The sequence below is a fragment of the Cyprinus carpio genome, chromosome B6 (genome assembly GCF_018340385.1).
Source record: "Cyprinus carpio isolate SPL01 chromosome B6, ASM1834038v1, whole genome shotgun sequence".
Taxonomy (NCBI): domain Eukaryota; kingdom Metazoa; phylum Chordata; class Actinopteri; order Cypriniformes; family Cyprinidae; genus Cyprinus; species Cyprinus carpio.
In genome coordinates, this window is record NC_056602.1 from 5,962,607 (window position 1) to 5,986,270 (window position 23,664).

The 23,664-nt window shown below is 36.0% G+C and overlaps 2 protein-coding genes across 3 annotated transcripts in view; one reads left to right on the forward strand and one right to left on the reverse strand.

The window, feature by feature from the left end:
• Positions 1–1,398: 1,398 nt before the first annotated feature.
• Positions 1,399–6,946, reverse strand: cldn10e (claudin 10e). Of its 2 annotated transcripts, XM_019072661.2 has the most exons (5): positions 6,715–6,946; positions 3,143–3,304; positions 2,983–3,064; positions 2,464–2,577; positions 1,399–2,209 (listed from the first exon to the last, which is right to left on the reverse strand). In XM_019072661.2, the coding sequence occupies exons 1-5, from the start codon at positions 6,944–6,946 to the stop codon at positions 1,858–1,860; spliced, it is 942 nt and encodes a 313-aa protein (XP_018928206.2). In that variant the 3' UTR covers positions 1,399–1,857. The 2 variants fall into 2 exon arrangements, with proteins under 2 accessions (XP_018928206.2, XP_018928205.2); XM_019072660.2 differs by having other exon boundaries at positions 2,983–3,304.
• Positions 6,947–14,393: 7,447 nt separating this feature from the next.
• Positions 14,394–23,664, forward strand: part of LOC109055430 (ATP-binding cassette sub-family C member 4-like) — a 38,629-nt gene continuing 29,358 nt past the window's right edge. Inside the window, exons 1-5 of the mRNA XM_042725434.1 lie at positions 14,394–14,724; positions 15,599–15,709; positions 18,645–18,765; positions 22,594–22,818; positions 23,529–23,618. Coding sequence (XP_042581368.1) covers positions 14,639–14,724; positions 15,599–15,709; positions 18,645–18,765; positions 22,594–22,818; positions 23,529–23,618 — 633 coding nt within the window. The 5' untranslated portion in view covers positions 14,394–14,638. The remainder of the gene's footprint in view (positions 14,725–15,598; positions 15,710–18,644; positions 18,766–22,593; positions 22,819–23,528; positions 23,619–23,664) is intronic.

Here is a 23,664-nt window from a genome sequence, read left to right on the forward strand (position 1 = left end):
CCTGTCCTATAGTTGTAAAGCACTGCAATTTATCTTTGGGTGCGATAGATAAACCTAAAGTATTAGACGCTGTAGAATCTACATTTGTTATTGTATTTCTGATGTTATCTATTTTATCAGTGAAGAAATTCATAAAGTCATTACTATTTAACTGTGAGGGAATATTTAGATCGGGTGGCGTCTGGTTATTTGTTAATCTAGCCACTGTGCTAAATAAAAACCTTGGATTGTTTTGGTTGTTTTCTATGAGGTTTGTGGATATGCTCGGCCCTGGCAGTTTTTAAAGCCTGTCTATAGCTGGACATACTGTTTTTTTCCACGCAATTCTAAAAAACTTCTAAGATAGTTTTTCTCCATTTGCGCTCAAGACTACGAGTTTCTTTCTTGAGAGCGTGGGTATTACTGTTGTACCATGGCACAGAACGTTTTTCTCTAACCTTTTTCAATTTGATGGGGGCAACAGCTTCTAATATATTTATATATATAAAGCAACAACATTTTCAAATAACATTTCAGAAACCAAAAAAGTTTAGCTTTAATTAATGTTATTATCAGCAGTGTTCGGGAAAGTTACTTTTAAAGTAAAGCATTACAATATTGAGTTATTCCTAAAAAAGTAACTAATTATGTTATTTAGTTACTTTTTATGGAAAGTAATGTGCTACGTTACTTTTGCGTTACTTTTTAAATATGAGCATGGCTTAATTTTTTTGAATATAAGAAGTTCTATTTATGGCAAATATAAAAGCCCTTTCACACCAAAAAGTGTAACGAATAAACCTCAGGCTGAAGGAAAAGTAAATTCACATCTGTACAGTAGAACGCGGAGAGGAGAAGGTTCAACACTCTTCAACAATAAAAAAAAACAATGAAGCACAATTGTTAGTTTATCTAAAGTCATTTTGCTTATTAGTATGGTTGAACTGGATCATCAAAGGTCAGCAGCAAAGACATTAGTTAATAAAATGGGATTGTGTTATTTAACATTTAATTATTGCAAGGTTTGCGTCATATTTCACTGTTTTAATTCATTTTGATGAATACTAAATCTGTTTTTTTGCGAGTATGATGAATTAATGCACATTCACATTAAGTCTAGAACTACATCATGTTCACACAGCACACACAACGCCTCTGTACTTCCGATTTCTCCCAATATGGGGACAGGAGACTTATCAGTCAATAAATGGGAAAACAAAGTAACTGGCGTTATACTTTTTTGAAAAATATTTTCTTGTAAATTAAAAAGTAATGCGTTACTTTACTAGTTACTTGAAAAAATAAATCTGATTACGTAACTCGCGTTACTTGTACAGTCTATGCTTGTAATGCGTCACCCCCAACACTGATTATCAGATTCATATAGAGTCGCAATCCACACAAAACTGTAGTGTTATATTTAAAATGTCTTTAGGACATCTTAAAAAATTTATTGTCATCCAGCATTGTTTTATTACATCAATTTCACTGAACATAAAATTAAATCATGAAGAAAAATAGATCTGACAAAGCACAGACTGTTGTTCTACATTTCAGTAATCCATAGGCAGTAATGCTCTCTGTAATTAATATGCAATCTATATTTCTCAAAGAATTAATCCAACAATAAATGACTTGATCTCATTAAACAATTTTCAGTTCATGTTACAAAAATCTCTGCATTTAAATCCATGATCTGGAGAGTTCCTTGGGATTTGTAGTAACACTGTTCAGTTGTACAGTATAGGGTTGTTTTGTTATGAGATATAATAAAAGAGTGATTTATAGACAACTAAACTGAACATCATAGTTTTGTGTAACTGTGGTTAGAAGTCTTTTCCAGATCATAACCAGATTCAGTAATCCAAGCTCAGTGTTTCAGAGGTAGGAGTTCTTGATGAAGTGATGTGTAGTGCCTCTAGACGGAGAGGACGCTTTGTTGTGGTTTAAATGTGATCTGCTGATTCTCGAGGACCGTGAGGAGCTCACTGATCGTGACACGTCTGGTTTGATAGCATCTGAGCGTCTGGTTCTCGAGGGACGTCTAGTTCTTGAGATATGTGGGCTCTTTGATAGCACATTTGACAGAGCTGTTGTTTCAGACTTCGAGGAGAGCTCAGATACGGTTGATACGTTGGATTTTGTGGAGAGTTCAGATATGATGGAAACATTTGTGTGAGAGGAACGCAAGGCATTGCTCTCCACGACAGGAACGCTGAGAACTGGTGCACTGAGGAGAAACATTTTATGAAGTGTATATTAAATGGTATATTTATGGAACATATATTAAATCATAAACACCTTAAATACATTTTCCAGGAAACGATATTGGTTTTAGAGCGAACACTTTAAAAATACATCTTCCAGATGTTAAAATGCACTTCAAATAGACATAACTGAGATGTATGTGTGCTATCAGTGAATGATTACAGTAGTCCATGGCACTAAATGTGTGCAAAATCAATGACGTTGTTGCACTTTTACCTGCTGTATGTCTGAGACCAGATCTTGCAGACTGAAACTAGGAAGAAAATCCCTCCAGTGATCTGAAAAGCACATCCCGCCCATCCAAGGAACAAAGGAGTTCCCAAGTCAAATCTGAAACATTGACGTGTTTTTGAATGTTAGTCAATAAATAATTAAATATGAGATATATTACAAATACAGTGTTTGAAATATTGAAAACATTGTTTTATTTGCAGAGTTAATTTTATGGATTCTTTCTATGATCTACACAGGATCTACAATGTACAATAAAAGTAGGAAAGATTGTTTCCATCACCAAAAAAAGGTCATTGCTGCTTCTGTCACAATGAGGATTTTTTTTCTTGCATTTCTGTGGAAAAAAAGTCTGAATTGTGAGAGAAAAATTATTTTTTCTCAGAATTCTAAGATTACATCTCACTATTCTGACTTTTTCTCAGAATTGCAAGTCGCATGCTACCTTTTTAAATGTTTTATTCCATAAAAAACCCTTCCATAAAAAATTCTTTATATACTTACTGCAGTCCATCAAATCTGGGGTTGAAATATTCTGCAGAAACATGCTGAGCATAAAGTGCATAACCAGAGGCAGCCAGCATACCTTTGAGAACAGACACAGTAAAACACACATGCAAGACTAATTTACAATGGTTCTGCTGTTTATTATGAATAAATTTACCACTTGTTATGTGACAGATGCCTCCTGTGAACACCGATCGGTTCTTCTCTTTGTCTTTTCCTCCGATGTAAGTGCATTCCATTCCCACGAGACTCAGGATGGAGGCCAGCACTCCAACAGCCATCCCAGACATGAGCAGAGCCCTCACGATCTGAAGATAACCTGAACATCCAAGATCCAAAGAATGTATTACATCTGTATTTCTGTCTCTCCATAAAAAAAATAAGCCATCTACATTGTTGTTTCCCCAAAGAATCTTGCAGTGAACAATACTTAAAAGAACAATTTTTATTCTCACTATGAAGAACATTTTATTAATCTAAATAACTTTTTTGAAACTCTAAATAACCCTTTTTGAAGTGCACACTTAAGGTTCTGGTCTGATTTGACCTAATTTTTATTTCTTTTTATTTACTTTATTTTTTGTTTTTCGTCAGAATGGTACAAAACTTTTTTTTTTATATCAACCTCAACTTTGGAACACAATTAATTTAAATGGATGACATTGATTTTCATGGAGTTTTAATTCAGTAAAACATGTTTTGAAAAATATATATTTCATATAAAATATTTTTATACTTGTCATAATTTAAAGTACTGTAATATTGTTTTTAGTGTCAATTCAACTTTTTTCCACTTCAGCAATAATCTGAAAAAAAAACTTCTTTAAAAAGATACCAAACATAAGTGTGTGCTACAAAGCATTCAAGATTTACAAGTTTAAGTTGTACATGTCATTTCCAGGACTATGCTCAAAAAGTTGGTAAGAGGTAATAAGTGCATCATAACTATTCCATACACACATATATACATATATAAAAGTTACGGGTGCATAACAATAAAGGCTCTTAATGATCCACGGGAGAGAAAAGGGCACATCCAATAGTAAATAACATTAACACTCAATCAACGTAAGCCTCAACAATAGCGGACAAGGAGGAACTAAACAAACAGGTCTTTTAAACACCAGGAAAGTAATCAGAGGAGTGGAAACAAATGCAGAGCCAGGGTGAAGCCGAGGATCCGGAGGGCAAAGGAGGAGCAGAAGGCTCAGGCGACCAAGGCAGAGGTGGGGCCCTGGAAGACTGCTTCGGAAGTTGGAGTGACTGAGGATGGAGGTGGAGCCGGAGGAGCCTGACAGAGCCGAAGGGATGGAGTGACGAGGCGAAGCCAGAGGAATGGAGTCCCGAGGCGGCGGATGGTCGACGACTGACCAAGGTGGAGCCAGAGGGACGAGGGAGCCCGGTGGAGCAGGTGGGATGCTGGGCCACGGCGGAGACGAGGGAGCTAAGAGCCAAGTCGAAGGACCAAGGAGGAGTCCAGGGCTCGGAGGCTGGAGGCGGAGACAGGGAATCCACACGCCAAGGTGGAGCTGGAGACTGGAAGTCCTGCGGCGAACCATCGCGCCCAGATGGCGTGGACTGAGGGTGAGCTGCGGGACTGACTGGCACCAGCGGAGATGAGGTCGAGGAACTGGCTGGTCTAGGAGGAGATGAGAGAGGGAGGATGGGAGGGAGCACAGGAGGGTCAGGGCTGGATGGAACCAGCGGAGAAACAGGAGGATCAGGGCTGGACGGAACCAGCGGGAGAAACAGGAGGATCAGGGCTGGACGGAACCAGCGGAGAAACAGGAGGATCAGGGCTGGACGGAACCAGCGGAAGAGGAGAGCAGAGGGAACTGACAGGTCTAGGAGGAGGCGGGAGAGGGAGGTTGGGATTGGGGAAACACAGGAGGGTCAGGGCTGGACAGAACCAACGGAGAAAACAGGAGGATCAGGGCTGGGCGGGAACCAGCGGAGAAACAGGAGGGTCAGGGAATTGCCTCCCCAAACCAGTCTATAAAGGTCCATTAACTCCTCTCTATATTTCCCAGAAAGCAAATGCAGCTCACCCTCAATCGCAGGAGTGTGGGCAGGGCTTTCCTCCACGCCCTCGATCTCCACCGGCTCACACACCTGGTCAGTCGCGCTCTCGAGCTCCTGCTCCCTGTCGGTGATAGGCTCGGGCTCTGCGGCTGCGGTGGGCTCTAGCTCTGTGCAGCGGGATGGTGGCTGGCTGGTCTCTGGTTCGGGAGTGGGGCTGGAGATATCCTCTTCGGCGGTGCAGATGGTAAATCGGGATCCATTGTTCTCCAGCACCCACTCCACGAAAGCGGCGAAATCCACTCTGGGACCGGTCGCTGGGAGGCGTGCCTTACACCGCTCGCTCAGGCCCGCATAGTAGAATGCACAGAGCGAGCGGTCAGGGAAGTCCGTAAGACACGCCAGATCGATACGCTGGGATATCCATTCCGAGAGGGGGAAAAACAAGAAAAAAAAACAAAAAAGAAAAATGCCGCTAAACTGTCTCACTTTTTGGGTCCGCTATTCTGTTACGGGTGCTGGTGGTTTAATCAAGGCGCACGATGAAGGAGATAACAAAAAGGCTTTTAATGATCCACGGGAGCGAAAAAGGCACATCCAATAGTAAATAACATTAACACTCAACAATCAATGTAAGCCTCAACAATAGCAGACAAGGAGGAACTAAACAAACAGGGGTTTTAAACACCAGGAAAGTAATCAGAGGAGTGGAAACATGTGGGGAATAATCAATTAACAAAATGAGGAACGGAACATGACCAAATAGGGATAACACAAAAGGAACAGAAAGTCCATGACTGTGACATATATATATACATATATATATTATATATATATATATATATATATATAACTTATATACATATATATATATATATATACACACATATATACACAAGTGCTGTCAAACAATTAATCGCATCCAAAATAAAAGTTTTGTTTACACAATATATGTGTGATGTGCATGTGAAAATATTTTACATGTATATATTTAATTTCAAATAATTTATTTAATATATAAACAGTACATATTTCTCTTAAATATATCCATGCATGTGTGTGTGTGTGTGTGTGTATTTATGATATATATATATATATATATATATATATATATATATATATATATATATATATATATATATATATATATATATATAATATATACAGTAAACACATTATGTAAACAACTTTTATATATTATGTAAACTACAACTTTTATTTTGGATGCAATTAATCGTTTGATAGCACTAGTATTATTTGTTTGTTTGAGGTAGTTTTTTATATATATATGAAGTTTTTGAGGAGGGTTTGAGGTTAAAGTTTTTGGTTGAATTTTTTAGTTTCTGGTTTCTTTGGTTCATTTCCATTATATTTTGTTATTTATATTGGGAAAAGGTTCTATAGATTATTAAAATGTTCTTCACACTAAGAAAAAAAAAAATGATTCTTTTAAGAACTTAACTGAAAGGTTCTTTGAGGAACCTAGTTCTAGTTGTTCTATGGCATCACTGCAAAGTATAAATAAATAAATAATAAAGGTTCTTTGTGGAACCATACAGTAGCAAATGAAAATAAAGAACGTTTATTTTTAATCTGCATGAGAGTTTTGGGGTGTAAATTGTTTAACAAATTAATTTATTTTGTCTCTTTTCATTATAGCAAATATAAAATTTGTACATGTACATTCAAAGACTTTAATAATGTCCATACCTTCTACAGACCACAGCACGGGGAAGTCGTAGCAGTTGGATGTGGAAGCGGAGTCCGTGAAGCAGGCCCTCCACAGACTGGACCAGTACCAGCCCACTGTTATGACGGAGCTCCCACCTTGCCCTCCGATAGAGGAGATCTTCCAGCCCTCCATGGCCATGGAACAGCCGACAAAGATCCAGCCCAGTACCGCTAACAGGAAGCCCCAGATCTGCATTCCACGAATCTTCATCCTTTTCTCTTGTTCTGATTTTTACAGTTTTATCTCTTATCTAATTCACCTTACTCTTTATTTTTTTGTTTTTTTTTTCTTTTCTTATCAGAACTTTGTAACTTCTCTGTCTTCTGCAGTATGTCAGCTCATGATCCGTTAAACTTTTTCTTCCTAAGAATCTGTTAGCCTGCTCTGCCCGAGACTGGCCACTAAGCTCCCTTCTTTTTTGTGTTGATGTGAATCTATGACTCTCCATGTTCCCAGGGCTTTGTTTTTAAGTTTCTGGAGGACAGAGAGAAATGCTTACCTCGGTTCTCAGCTCATATTTCATATATATAAACATCCCAGTGAGGACATGCTACATGCAGGCCAGCTGTCCAGTTTTAAACTCCTTATTCATCATTATCTGCATTTATTTTTAACATAAAACAGCACAGCACAGGGCTTTGTGGAAAAAGTACACTTTTAAAAAATGTATGTATGGGAAAAAAACTACACTCAAGTGTGAATCGAATCTAATGTTTTCAGACACTTGATTGCATGTTAATTGCAATTAAATCAATGTTTAAATTTATATTAAATCCCATTTAGAGTGCCTTTTACCACATTTCAGTAGGATCTAAGTAGCTCTTTATATGTAATTTCAGAATTATTTCTATTGTGTTTAAAATATGGTTACTGCTGAAAGTAATAATGATAAACTAAAATATACTTTAATTTAGTTTCTGTTCAAACCTGTATATCTTGTATTCAAATATGTTTGTCATTACACAATTGTAATGAAATTGCAATTTAGTATATTTAAAATATATTAAATTAAATGTAATATTGAATAACACCACAGTTAACAAAGCAATTTACATGTGCTTTAGTATGTTAGTCAACAGTCCATAGCATGGCAAAAAATGAAAACAATGATAGCTACTTCAAGTAATGATTATAATTTTGAAATTTTTATTTGGTGTTTTTTTAAAGTGTATTTTTAAAAGTATGTTACAAAGTTATGAAATTATATTCTCTGAAAGTACTCTTAATGGCCTTTAAGTTGCATCTATTATCTGTAAATACAATTTTATAAAAACATACATTTAAAATTTATGAAGTACACTACAAATGCACATTCAGTACAGTTAAGCACACTTATTTTTCACTAGAGGGTGCATAGGTAAAAATGATGTATTACTATTCAGGGCCGTTTTCAAAAGGCCCTTTATTTTTAATGGAATTAGGGTTAGTGTTATTTTTATTTTTATTTTAGTATGTGTGTTGAGTATGTGTATGTGCATGTGTGTTCGATGGACTTAATTAAGACCGATGTCAGGTGTGTGTGTGTGTGTGTGTGTGTGTGTGTGTGTGTGTGTGTGTGTGTGTGATAATACACTATGTCCCAGAGCTGGTGTTTGATGTTGCGTTATGAACTTGGGTTTAGAAGGTCTTAAGACACCTGAGAATATAAATATCAATGCTTTCTTGATGGTTTTACCTTATGAAGCCAAGATGGGTATGTTGAGTTATGACTCTGGAAGATTCAAAACCACTGAGTGTCTCTTTAGAAACAGCTTCACCTTAAGACACATTATGTTCAGTGGCAGGGATATTCAGAGCTGTCTAAAACAACACCATGATGCCCTCTGCTGGACAATTTTGCATTCACTCACTCCTGATGGAGGTTATTTGTCTGTGCAAGTTGTTTATTAGTGGTACTTGCTAAATTTGAAATTTGAACAAATCTGTTAGCCCACGCACTCAGATTTGGTGCAGAAATTGTCCTTCACTATTTGTGGTACAGATATGAATGATACCTCAAATTTAGTAATTGCTGAGCGTTGATGGAGGAGTGTCACCAGGAAAACGGGTGAAAAATCCTATATGCTTGAATTGTAGAAGTGACCCAGCCATAGAGATCAGAACATAAAAGAAACATAGTAAACAACCATCTGATAACGCCCTAGAAATCACACAGTAAATTGCTAACAGCCGCATGGCAAGGCCCTGGTATGGCAACCATCCAGAACAGCATTGTTGCGACAAGATTTTCACAAAAATAGTTGATTCATGAAGGTAGTAATCATTGTTATTTATTTTTTGTTTGTTTATTTTTACATTTTTAAAAAGAAGTCTATAGGAAACTTCACTTCACTTTGCTGGCAAAGAAAAGGTTATTAGTCAGTTATTGAATGCCTTATTTTCAAAAATGTCCAATGATATCTTCAGGTTTTTGTATGTATGTATTTACTTATTTTCATTACATTAATGTAATGAAAACATTCATGTCCCTATATGGATATAAAATGATGATTTTCAATAAAGCTTACTTTTTAAATAATGTATTTTTCTAATAAAAAATAAAGTAAAATAAGTATAATATTGTCAAATATTATCACAATTTAAAATGTTTCCTATTTTAATGTATTTTAAAATGTAATTTATGTCTTTGATGCAAAGCTAGGTTTGGAGTAATAATTTACAATAATTTCTAATTATATATATAAATATATAATATATATATAATACAATTTTTCATCATTGATATATATATATATATATATATATATATATATATATATATATATATATATATATATATATATATTATATTATAAAAATAAATGATGGAAGTTATTCAGTTACTATAATTATAAAGTGAACTTCAAGACAGTAAACAAAAAGATACATTTTTGCTTGAAAGGTGGCCATTCAGACATAATTAAGCCAATGCATGGTTATTAAAACCTGTTTTCATACTTACCTTGAGCTATTCCTGCAGGTTGTAACAGGAGTAATAAGTCAGGGAAATAGAGTTTGAGACAAGCTGAATCATTTTGCATCTCTTTTTAGAGACTTGGTTCTTCATTGCAATCTTAACCTGGTGTCAGCATGCATTAAGTGTAAATTTAGCACAATAAACTCTCTGTTTTAATGGTAAAGTGATCGGTTTGGCTTCAGTTTGTTTGTGTTGTGGAAGCTTCTGGCAAAACAGCATTAGGGCAATCCAACACCATGCTACTATTTTCCGAACAATTAGACATCTGCACTCTCTGGGGGGAAGGAAGAAGGACTGACAAACGATCAGCAATTTTTATAAACACTCACACACACATTCAGATCATTTACTCAGAAAAGAATTAAAAAGTCAACAAATGTTTGAAGAAAGCAATAAAATACCATCCAGTCCAAGCACAGAAGGAAAGTCCTTGCAGTTAGAGACTGTAACATATGTCTTCCAGAGATCGGACCAAAAGGTGGCTGTGGTGATGACTGTCCCATCCACTGATGACACCTTCCAGTAGTCGTAGATCAGAATCCAACCGGATATGGTGAGAAGAAAGGCAATAATCTCTGTTGCCATATTGGTAAGGGGTGAAAAGTATTCAGATAAGAATATGATGTCAAAGATGTCATTTTGCATGAAGGATTGATTTGAACCAGTGTGGGGGGTGAAAACTTTTTGAATTTGAAGATCAGGGTAAATTTTACTTATTTTGTCATACTAAATGAAAAAATATGATATTTGGGCAAAATAAGAAGGCAAACTTCATTCTGTTCAAAAATTTTCACCCCCTGCTCTTAATGCATGTTGTTTCCTTCTGAAGCATCAGTGAGTGTTTGAACCTTCTGTAATAGTTGTGTATGAGTCCCTCAGTTGACCTCAGTGTGAAAAGATGGATCTCAAAATCATACAGTCATAGTTGGAAAAGGTTCAAATACACAAAAATGCTGGAAAACCAAAGAATTTGTTGGACCTGAAGGATTTTTTTTTGAAGAACAGCAGACAGTTTAACTGTACAGGACAAACATGGGACTCATGAACAACTATCACTAAACAAAAAAACACAGTTGTGGATCATTCAGATAACCAACCGGATCTCATGTAAAAACTTAACTATTTTACGAGCTGCCGATTTGCATGAATTCGTACAATGTGATTTGTACAGGAAGGTACAGTTTTTTTTAGAAAAATGAAACCTTATCATCAGTGAGGCATAAGCAAATCATACAAAAACATACAAATGAGATTGTACGAATTACTTTTGAAATTAGCCACCAATTCACCAAAATGTAAAATAGTTTTTATTTTTTCTTCCCATGAGAGTGAGTTGGCCCTACAACCATCGGGTTCATCAGCACAGAAAATAGTGCCGAACTGAAGCACAAAAGACATAAAACAACTTTGCAACAACATTTTTTCGCATTAAAATGTGGTTGGTTTTTGTGGTAGTGGCTTACTTTTGAAAAAAGTCAAAAAACTTTTCAATGTAAATATATGACACTGATCTCTATATAATATTATATAGATCAGTGGTCTACGACAACGAAAACAACGAAATAAAACGCAAAATTGCTAATAACTTCTGTTCCACTAAACCTGTTACAGAGACATTCCCTCTTATACCTGTGGGGATGGACGACTCTAAACAGCCTGCAATTGTTTTGCAGGTGAGCTGTTGCTGAGTGATACAAGGTCAGCGAGAACGTCAAACAAAATATCTGCCACCATAGCAACTACATAGATTACCTCGAGTAGATCCCTGTGCTGAGGCACATTAAACACGCGTATCACCTCCAATGTGCAATTATGTTGTTGCAAATTACATTTGTGAAATTAATCTTGCCATATGAAATGGGGAAAGAGGCAGTTTTATGATTGCAGAATAATTCAGATGGAGCAGATTGAAGCATGCTGACTGAGGTATGCAGTTATTCATCCTCAGGAAGTGTAAAGGTCACAAACCTCACATCACCATGACGTAAGACTTTGACTTCTTAGATAAATATGAAAGAGTTTAATGAGTCACACAAAGCTAGTTTATATTTGCATGCTAGATGGAGTGCCTCTATGGTTAAGGATAAAAGATTTACCTTTTTATGACAGAACGCTTGATCAGAATAACTCCATGATGAAAAAAAATTAACATGACTGTACATGCTTATGTGCCAAGCAGCACACAAATTTGAGTTTTGTTACCTTGAAGTACATCATTTGGGATGCTCAGACAGAGGTCAGGTTAAAGGAATATTCACCCAAAAATGAACATTTTCTAAAAATGTACTCACCCTCAGGCCATCCAAGATATACAGTAGATGAGTTTGTTTCTTTATCAGAACAGATTTGTAGAAATTTTGCTTTAAATCACTTGTTTGCCAATGGATCCTCTGCGGTGAATGGGTGCCGTCAGAATGAGAGTCCAAACAGCTGATAAAAACATACCACAAGTAATCCACACAACCCCAGTCTGTCAGTTAACGTCTTGTGAAGCAAAAAGCTGTTTTTGTTTGTATGAAACAAATCCATCATAAGTGGGGAACCAAAATACGAGTCCATAAACCATAATAATATGTCCTCCAGTGAAAAAGTCCATCCTCTGTTGTCCTCTCACATCAAAATCCACTGACATATTTGTTTAGTACCGCTTTGGACTGTTTTTACTTATAAATAGTGTTTGATCTGTGCATAGTTCTCTCCTGATTCAGACAAGATAACTGGAGACACTAGAGGAAGGAATCATTATTACAGAGCACTAACATTTTAGCAAAAGCTTGAAGTTAAAAATGTCTTAACGGTGGATTTGTTTCTTACAAACACACAGCTTTCCGCTTCACAAGATGTTAATTGATGTCCTGGTGTGGATTACTTGTGGATTATTGTGTTTTTTGAGCTTCCCATTCTGACGGCACCCATTCACTGCATAGGATCCATTGGTGAACTAGTGATTAAAAAGCTAAATTTCTCCAAATCTGTTCTAAAAACTCATCTACATGGATGGCCTGAGTGTGAGTACATTTTCAGCAAATTTTAATTTTTGGGTGAACTATGCCTTTAACAGTTGGCCCATTTCAGTGCTGTACATAGTAGATATGTGAAAAATAGAATTTGTTTTTGAATATAAATTGTTTCTAATTTTTTTTTTTTTTTTTATCTGACATAGAATAAAACATTTGCCTGTGAGAACAGAAAGGAATCCATAAGCTTGTTGTGTTTTCAAACACTAAAATAAACATTTGGTTTCCAACCAACCACAAATTCCCAGATAATCACCAGATTCTATTATAATAACCGAAATGCCACTGATCCATGTTTTATTGCTTTTTTTCAGAGTCAGTTTTCCAGCAGAAATATGTAATCCCTTACTGGAACTTGGCCTTTGGTGTAAAGTTCACATTTAAGACGTTTAGCAAAGTAATAATGACTCAACAGTCAGGCTTTCTTTGCAATACAGAGCATGACATGGAAGTCAATCATTCCTGATGTATAGTTGTAACTCCTCCTTGCTGATTACGTTTGAATGATTCTTGGAGGCTACAGACAAGGGCCTCCCTTCTCATGTGTGTGTGTGTGTGGGTCGGTGTCTGTCAGCATTACCTTTATCAGTGTAGCGGCCACCTGCTCTGTCTCATTGTGGGTCTCTCATCTTCTGTCCTTTCAGTACTTTATCTGTATCGGAAATACAAGAAAGAGAGACAGACAGGGGAAGGAAGAGAGAGAATGAATGTATAGTGCCTGTTGCAGTATGTGTTTCTCACAGAGGAATGAGATTAATGTGTGATTGGTTTAAAATTTAATTGTGTCAGGACATTTAAAAGTCACTCAAAAAAAATAAAAAATTTCCGGTGAATACATCGTTCTTTTGAAGTCTTTAATGAATCCCTTGATCTAGTTCACAAATGAATGTTTTTATTTTACAGACTACATTTTTGTCTGTTCATTTTTTAATATTTTTATTTGAACACAGTCCCCATTTATTGTAATTGTTTGGAGAACATCAACCAGCATTATTCATAATGTATCTATTTGTATTTAACAGAAAGGGGAAAATCCACATGGGTTCGTAACAACATAAGAATAAGACAATTTCATTTTGAAACATTCTATATATTTAAAAGGAAAGATTTGTTTTGGGTTACTTTCTTGTTTTTCTCTTTTTAGATACTCTAATTAAAGATGATTGCTTCCAGCACACTGCATGAGTGGGTTGTGTATGCAGAGCTAATAAAGAACAGATGGTAGACAAGAAGCCTCCTCACCCAGAAGTACATTCAATGCACAATTACACAATCAAAGCTACAAATAAACATTTCTTTCTCTCATGTGTCAGAATATTCCATTAAAATCTTATTTACTTAAAAAAAAAAATATTAAACATAAAAGTTGCATCCTTTACTTCTTCAGCAGTTCCACCTCACAGAATATCTGCTGTTTCATCCTTAGCTCGTTAATAGTGCACATGCAAATCCTACTATAGTGAAGGTTTGGCTCATGAATATTAATAACCCGAAGTGACGTTGGCTCAAACTGGTAAATAAGCGGGCTGGTGAGCGATTGGCTTCTGAATATTAATTAGGACACTAAAGCGGGTTACCAAGCAACGTAACTACGCTCTAATTAATATTCATAAGATAGGTCTTCAGCATAGTAGGATTCGTAATCTCGTCAGTTTGATTTTAAGGTGCGCGTGTAGGATGTAAACGTATTGCCTATTAGCCCCCGCTGAGCCAATCACATGCGACCCAAGGATTGGCGAGCCAATGGGTGATCAGTCAGGGTCAGGGCTCACGCCTGGAGCTCACAGTAGGAAATGAAGGGCTTATCTCCGCCTGTACTTGCCGACATGTGCATGTTACAAAGTTACACAACAGTTTATAAGGTAAATGTTCTCGCACTGACCGCAGGTTATGCGTGGGGTGTCAGTGTCCGGCTGAACTACAGGGAGGATGGCGATCGAAATGGAGCCAATAAAGAAAGATGCGAAGAGCAACCCTTCCGCCACTGCTAATCTCTTCTCACAGATATTTTTCTGGTAAGTTTTTTTTTTATGCGTCTGTACAGGAGAAAGAGAGGAGAGGGTCAGTTACATGATCAACTTATGCATTATAAATGTGTTTTACCTCTGAAATTAAAAGCCTTTATTAAAAAAAATCAAGCTTTGGGATTTTAGTTTCGTTGTCTGTACATTGTGTGAAACCAAAAACATCAGTTCAACCTTATTTAGAGGATTTTAGGTGTCTTTCCATCAGTTGTGTATCTGATCGTGTTTTTGGGACGGGGGGAGATGTTGTTGTTTTCTACTCTCTTTTTTTTTTTCTGAAGAACTTCTGCAGAAAACATGACACTGGACTTTTCCAGTATTATTTCCCATTATTAATAGTTTTCAGGGTCTGACATGATAAAAACGTTCTTTGAACGTTCTCTTTGTATTTATGTTAGTTTCATACATTTCTGAAAAAAAAGTACTATTCTTTACAAAAAGTCTCTTTATTTAATCGTATTTGCATGTAGTCTTTATTTTAAATATCTTGAAAAGAATTAAGCTTAATCATTATTTTTTTATGAACTTTTCAAACATTTTTTTTCAAGGCTATTTATTTATTTGAGTCATGCATATCAAAAGAAGGATTTTTTTTTTTGACCAAAGTCAAATATTTTTTTTGAAAATGTAATGACATTGTTTTCTTTTCACAGGACACAGGTGTTGGTTATACCACACTTTGACTTTGATTTGAAGGGTGAAAAAAAAATATTATTAAGCAAAAATTTGCACGTTTTGTGTCAGACAAGACTTTTTCAGGATTGTCTGTCATCGAAAAAAAAATTATTTTCCTTACATCTTTGGCATGCACATTTAAAGCGTTCTATTGACCAAATCCTCTTTTTCTCTTCTCACTTCACATCAGCTGGCTGAACCCTCTTTTCCGTATCGGATCCAAGAGAAGACTTGAAGAAGATGACATGTATAATGTGCTTCCAGAGGATAGGTCCAAGAGACTCGGAGAGGAGCTGCAGAGGTGAGTGATCCACTGGGAATAAACCGACTAATCAACAGGTTGTTCTCAAGTAAACCCTCAGAGAATTTATTGTGAAATATGAGAATGAAGGATAGTGCGGTTCCCATTCGCTGTTGGGAAGGAGATGGCCCATACCAGTTTGTGCATTATGCAATGTTAAGTTCTTGTGAATATCTCTGTAATCATCCATGCATTAACAATGTATGCAAATGGCAATAAAGGAACAGGTTTAGGCTAGTTTAGTGTGCCTAGTAGGAGCTGTGGTTGGGCACGTGGGACCAGAGACCGTTGATCCTGGTGGTGTGGATTAAGATCAGGCCCGGTAACCCAGGAAACTCTATGTTCAGAATCCACAAGGGGTGTCTAATGAGCTACCACAACTCATGAGTTTTTTTTCTTCACCTTGAGGTTTTATTACATAGGAACAGATAAGCAGATAAACCATTCGCTGACCCTTTGTACAGTGGAGAAAAACACTGATAATCAGCAGTCTCCTGCAAAGTTTTTATCTCCAGCCGTTAAAGCATGGAAATGAATGAACACAATCCTGTCATTCATTAAAAAGGACCTCCACACACAGTGTTTCTCCAGCCTCTAATCATGCACTTTAAAATGAATCAGTGCTGGTTCATTTAGCACAGAGATCTGGGATATGACACTAATTAGTGAAGCTTTTATTGTGATCAGTTGCATGGAGCGCAGTGGGGCCGAGGCGTAAACAAATGTTCTGCCTTGAAGTAAACTGTTATTTGCAGATGTAGAATTTACTGCCGGACCTTACTGCTGGAAAACATCAACTGAAGAGGCTCAGTTTTGAAGAAGCACCTTAGTTGTTTTCCTGATTTGGCTAAATGCTTTAGTTTCTGCTCAGGATTTGTTTCTTATGTGCCTTTTCATGTGCCTTGTATGCTGTACATTTACAGACCTGCCAACCTGTATGCATTTTGACCTCAAAGTACGCTGGTACGATTTGTCACTCTTAACTACGCAAAAATCTAGTGACGCCTCTGTCCACGTGCAGTATTCAAAACCAGCAACAGAAAACGTTGAAGAATTCAACCAATCAGAGAGTTTTTTATGTTGTTGTTTTTTGGGGTTTTGCATTTAAATTATTTTTGCGTTTTATTTCTCTCCTAGTAGCCTATAGTTTAGTTTCAGTCCAAAGCGGCTCGCGCTCGCGCCGTCAGATGCTCTGACAGAAAGGCTGTGTGTAAGGCTGACAAAAACGCACTGTTTAATGTGTTGGAGATGTGCTGTTTTCCTTAATGCATAACTTACATTTCACAGGTATATTCTCCATCTGTAAATGTAAAGAAAGCCATGGAAATATTTCCATTTTGCTGTCAGAGGTGCATGAGCTTTTGCTTTGCGATTCTCTGCTAAACTCCACAGACTTCATTTAGAAAGAGCGCCGCGCATGAAATAGGAGTGCAATAATTCTGACTAAAGTATACATTTTAATATATATTTGTAGTTGGACAATAAATGTGACATATGTAGAATTTTAAACCTACAAGTAAGTGTATTTGTATGATAGCACTAACTGTAAAGTGTAATGGGTTAATCAAAATAGCCTTTTTACTCAATTAGTCCGTGGTTTTTATTATTTTAATTTTTAGTTTAGTAACTAACTTCTGCTTTAAAAGGATTATTTTTAGATTGCAATGTTAGAATGTTACAATGTAATGTGACTTTAACCATTTTTGCACATAATATATGCCTACATGCTTAAATTCACATTATTTGTTTAATCCAAATACAAAATACCAAGATATATAGGCTGCCGTATACCACAAATCAGCCAAAAAATACAGAGATATATATTTTTGCTCATATCGCCCAGCCTTATACAGAAGTGTTAAAGGGTTACTTCACCCAAAAATTTTAATTTTGTCATTAATCACTTACCCCCATGTCATTCCAAACCCGTAAAAGCTTTGTTCATCTTTGGAACACAATTTAAGATATTTTGGATGAAAACCTGGAGGCTTGTAACTGTCCCATAGACTACCAAGTAAATAACAGTGTCGTGGTCCATAAAAGTATGAAAAGCATTGTCAGGAAAGTCCATCTGCCATCAGTGATTCAACCATAACGTTATGAAGTGACGAGAATACTTTTTGTACACGAAGAAAACAAAAATAACAAGTTTATTCAACAATTTCTCTCCGCTGTGTCTCTCCAAATCAGCATAGCGCCATTTTGGCAATTCTGAACAGTACGCAGATGGCGTACGCTTCTCTGTGTCAGCCGCGTTGTGCCGATGCATTGTTTGCTTTCAAACCAAAGCGTAAATACACGTAAAAAACCTACCCTTGTGGCACGGCTGATACAGAACAAACAAAGCTTTTACGGGTTTGTAACGACATGGGGGTAAGTTAATAATGACAAAATTTTAATTTTGGGATGGAGTATCCCTTTAAATAGCACAAAAAAAAAAACTAAATAGCAAAAATTAACTAAACTGTTACGGTTAACAGTAAAAACGGTAAACTGTTTACCCCCACTACACCCCCCCCCACCCCACCTGCCCACCATGCTGATGGTCAAAACAAATTTCCTAGGTTGGCAGGTCTGCATTTATATATCATGTTGTTAACAACATATACTCTTGTGGCCTGTTCACCGGGTGGCCCTTGTGGTCCAGCACCACATTTGGTCAGCATTTTTAATCCTTTTAAGCTGTGTAATAAATAATCAAGATTTATTGATAAAAAAGCCAACACAAAATATCTTCATAGAGAAATCTTTTGTAGACTAAGTGTTAACAAGTTTTTCTGTACGTTGAAGTCATCATAACATGATGTATTATGTAAGATGACACAATGTTGGGTAATAAAAGAGGATTATAATTGTTTTACGAAATCCTATTTCTCTCTTTGTCAGCATAATTTATTAAGACTTACTCATCTTTTTCTTTTTCCCACACTCATAGCTATTGGGACCAAGAAGTGGAAAAAGCAACCAAAGAACTCAGGACACCCAAACTCACCAAAGCCATTATCAGGTGCTACTGGAGATCATATGCAGTACTGGGAGTGTTCACACTTACAGAGGTATGATGTTTTTTAAGTGGTACACAAAGTGAAGGCAGTGAAGCTCCCTTTTAGTTAACTATAAATCTGGTGTATATCCACATTGAACTTTAAACTAAAACCACTGATGGCTGAATGACAAAGCACATTTTATAAGTTCTGTTGATGATTCACTTCATCTTAACATGCATCACCAGAAGTGTTGTTTAAACAAAAGCATCACATGACACTTAGTTTTAAGAGTGCTTATAGAAGATTTTATTAGGATGTAGTTGAAACACATCCAACAAGATCCAAGAGAAATGGTGGTCAGAAACCCGCTGTCCCAGGTGTCTAGTAACCAATTGTTAGTTTGGAATAATATTAGTTCACACAAATATGGAAAACATGCCGTCTTATCCTGATGTCCTTCTAGGCAACTATTGGATGCTGTCTTTCATTGGGTTGTCTGATGGAAAAGTGCTGCCAGGACATTTTGCTAAATATCTCATCCTTTGTTTTACAGAATTACATGAGGGTGTCAAAGTTCTCTTTTTTTTTTTGTCAAACTTTTTCTATAATAAGGCAGTGCACATGAAAATGTGTTATACACTAGTGGATGTCTGTGCACTGTTCACCTCACTCGAATTCAAACAGTACAGGGGTCTCATTTATAAACGTTGCGTACGCACAAAATGGGCATAGAAAATACGTACGCAATTTTCCACGCACATATCGGGATTAATAAAAAAATAAACTTGGCGTAAATATGTATGCAACGTATGGACATTCTAGACCATGCGTACGCACTCTTTTTCCTGGAGTAAGAAAAGTAATGAAGATGAAGAAGATTTAAGATTTTAGTTTTTGTTTTTATTTATATATTTACATTTAATTTTAATATTTCATTATTGTTGATGGTGATTGTAATTGATATGTCTTTGTGATTAAGTTGAAGTTTATAATTATATAGGCATGTTTAGTGGATGCGCCTGATAACTTTTCATGTGGTATGCTGTTTTAATGACAGCGAGGAGTTCTATAGGTGCACAATAATTCATCTTCAAACTAAACTGCATATCTCATGTTATGAGAAAATATTTTAATGAGAATGATGATGCGCACTTCGATACTGTGGCGGACACTGCTGGATTCGGTGGAACGGTCTATATATCGTCTGGTTTGAATAGGTCCAGTGGTAATATCTTACTGTACAAGCACAGCTGCACGGAGGTGTTGATGTCATGTGAAGGTATCTCCACAACATTATGAAAAAGACCACTGTATTTGAAGGATACAACTTGAGGAAAATGGTAATTTGCATGTTTTCTTTTTTAAATAGGCTACTTTGACAGTGATTCGCCAAATCAGACAACTCTATTTACAATGCAATAAATATACGCTAAAAATAGCTAAAAGATCTTCACCTTATCAGCAAAACTGCATAAATTAAATTTGATTTGAATTGTTTCAAACAACTTAAATACTATTTGGCCAGTGGAAAAGAATGAGATCAATTCTATTCTAAAATATTTATCTGAGAACTATTGTAAACAGTTTTGTTTTTAGGGATTTTGATACATTTATGCTAAAACATAACAAGAATACTGGATGATTTTTAGCAATAAAAATGGCATTTATACTCCGTATCTCATATTTACTTGATGTTTTGTACCTTTAACAGCGTTAAATATGGTGTCACGTGGATGGGAATAAGCATGGAAATGATATGCAGATGAGGTTATGCATAGTAAAACTAGGCGTTGTAAGCTCCATATATGGTGATTTCGGGGAGGAGTCGGGGTGGAGATGCACGTATGCACAATCTTCCCCTGACTGAGATTTATAAAGGGATTTTTGCGCAGGTTCTGGCGTACGCATGGTTTTATAAATCTGAAAACTTTTGTGCATATGTTTATTATGGGTTTTTTGTATATGTACACTTTTAGGTTTAGATTTTGTGAGTGTTTTATATTTTAGGATGAAGACACTTACATTGTACTTTCACAAGAAAGTACCAAGAAATATAAAGTAACTACTTGAAATGAATATGGGCTAATGCTAGGTTTATGGTTAGGTTCAGGATTAGTGCCTAGTTATTATAGAAAGTACATAGCACATATATGCCCCTGTGGAAAACAAGGGACAGTATTTCTTAATTTCATAAAGCTATTGTTAGATACAAACTGAAACTCAGTGGTTTGAGTGGTTTCAAGGATTGGCTTCACTACAACCAGCCAAAATAAAAGCTTGGTTTAACTTGAAGAAATTCTGACCGAATTATATCACTATTTTACAGAAGAATTTACTTCTTAAAGTTATAATATATCTGTAGTAATACAGTTTATTAAAACATTATTTATTATGGAATTTAAAGGCGATATATCATGAAAATCGGACTTTTCCAGGTTTTAAGTGCTATAATCAGGTCCCCGGTGCATCTATCAACCAAGGAAACATGAAAAAGATTAATATTAGTAAATTTTTTTTTGTAAGCCTTTCTGTGCAACCGCGAGTGCGTCTGATTTAGCTGATGTGGCAAAGGGATCTGATTATAATATTACCACCCCTTAATCTGTAAGCTTCCTCCCAATGGTGCCATCATATTGATTTTGCAAGCGACAACGGTGTACCACTACCAGCTATAATGTCATGGCGAAACAAGAGAGCAGTGGAATTATTGATGTATTTACTGTATATTGCTGCTGCCACACAGATCTAAAACCTTCACATACATAAACGACTGTTTTTGTAACTCGTGTGTTTTTTACGTAAACTTGTGTGTGAATGAGAACTTAGTTTAGTACTCACATGCTATGACAGCCGCTTTCTGTCCGTGTGCTTCAGATGTGTTCACTCAGAAAACCCTATATCAGAAGCTTAAACTTATATGGTTTAAAATGCATTATTTCAGCGCGATAAACATGATAATCAGAACCAAAACAGATGTTTTTAGCAGGTCTGAGCTGTAATGGTGCAGCTCTATTCTGGAAAAGGGGGCAGGGAGCAGCAGTTCATTTGCATTTAAAGAGACAGGTATGAAAAACAACGCGTTTCTGCGCTCCAATCAAAATAGGCATTTTGAAAATGTTATAATAAATGATCTGTGGGGTATTTTGAGCTGAAACTTTACAGACACTTTCTGGGGACACCAGAGACTTATATTACATAATGTAAAAAGGGTAATAATATGTCACCTTTAACACAATATTTTATCATTTCAGGACTTTGTTTGCCAAAAATGGAAAGGAATTATTCAAATTTAATTTGATTGCATTTTAAGATTAATTCAGTTGTTACATTTTTATGCATTCATTTAATAACCATGTTTTTTTATAAATAGCCTAATACATTTGTATTAAAGGGATAGTTCATCCAAAAAACTTTATGCACCCTCCACTTCCAAAACTGAGCGAGTGTTTTTCTTCTGTTGAACACAAAAGAAAATATTTTGAAGAATGTTGGTAACCAAACAGTGGACGGTAGCCATTCCAGAGTATATTTGGCTGCCGTCAACATAATTTATTACAATGTTAATAAATTACTAAATTTTAAAAGGTTTATGAATTAAATTGATTTGATATCCGCTTTGGTTAACAGAATTTTATTAAACCATTAAAACAGATTCCAGAAAAATGTAAACATGGATTTTGGAAAACAGTAAAACAGAATTTGGGGTTCTACCTGCCTACATGTAGAACAGAACTGTAAACAATGCTATCACAATTTCCTCATATAATAAAAACAAGGGTTTGGATGTTTTTAGGAATATGAACGTCTAATCCATTCAGCCTCATATTGTTCTTACAAGTACAAAATATCATTTATTTCACATTGTTATTATCGGATGTTTCTTCTTCCCCATTATAGGAGGTGATTAAAGTGATTCAACCAGTGTTTTTAGGAAAACTCATTCAGTATTTTGAGAGATATGACCCTGATAACATGGCAGCGTTGTATGAAGCTTATGGATATGCAGCAGGCATCTCTCTCTCCACTCTGGGTCTGGCTTTACTCCACCACCTCTACTTTTACCACGTCCAAAGAGCTGGAATGAAAATCCGCATTGCAATGTGTCACATGATCTACAAAAAGGTTAGATTTTCTTAAAAAATTGAGGAGGTGCCAATTTACAGTGATAGTACCAGATGGTAGCACCAGGATTATTTATAAGTACCATATTTGTGACCCTGGACCACAAAACCAGTCTTAAGTGTCAATTTTTCGAAATTGAGATTTATACATCATCTGAAAGCTGAATAGATAAGCTTTCTGTTGATGTATGGTTTATTAAGATCGGACAAAAACTACTTGAAAATCTAGAATCTGAGGGTGCAAAAAAATCTAAATACTGAGAAAATCGCCTTTGAAGTTGTCCAAATGAAGTTTTTAACAATGCATATTACTAATCAAAAATTAAGTTTTGATATATTTACGGTAGGAAATTTACAAAATATCTTCATGGAACATGATCTTTACTTAATATCCTAATGATTTTTGGCATAAAAGAAAAATTGATAATTTTGACCCATACAATGGTTTTTTGGCTATTGCTAAAAATACATCCCAGCGACTTAAGACTGGTTTTGTGCTCCAGGGTCACATTTGTATAACATGGTGTTTACATGGGAATCTGAGGTTATGTTTTTTTTTTGTTTTTTTTTAAGTGTGCCACCTCTCTCTCTCTCTCTCTCTCTCTCTCTTTTAATAAAGTGTCTGTAGATATGAGCAATAGGAATGTTTTATTTATTTTTGGGCTTGGCTGAGATTGATTCGCAAACCTTTTTAATTGTTTCTTCCTTTAGGCATTGTGCCTTAGTGCCACAGCCATGGGCCAAACAACCACGGGGCAGATTGTTAACCTTTTGTCGAATGATGTCAACAAGTTCGATGAGGTAGGACATTTCCAGAATAACTTCTTTTAAGGGTTATAGTCACCAG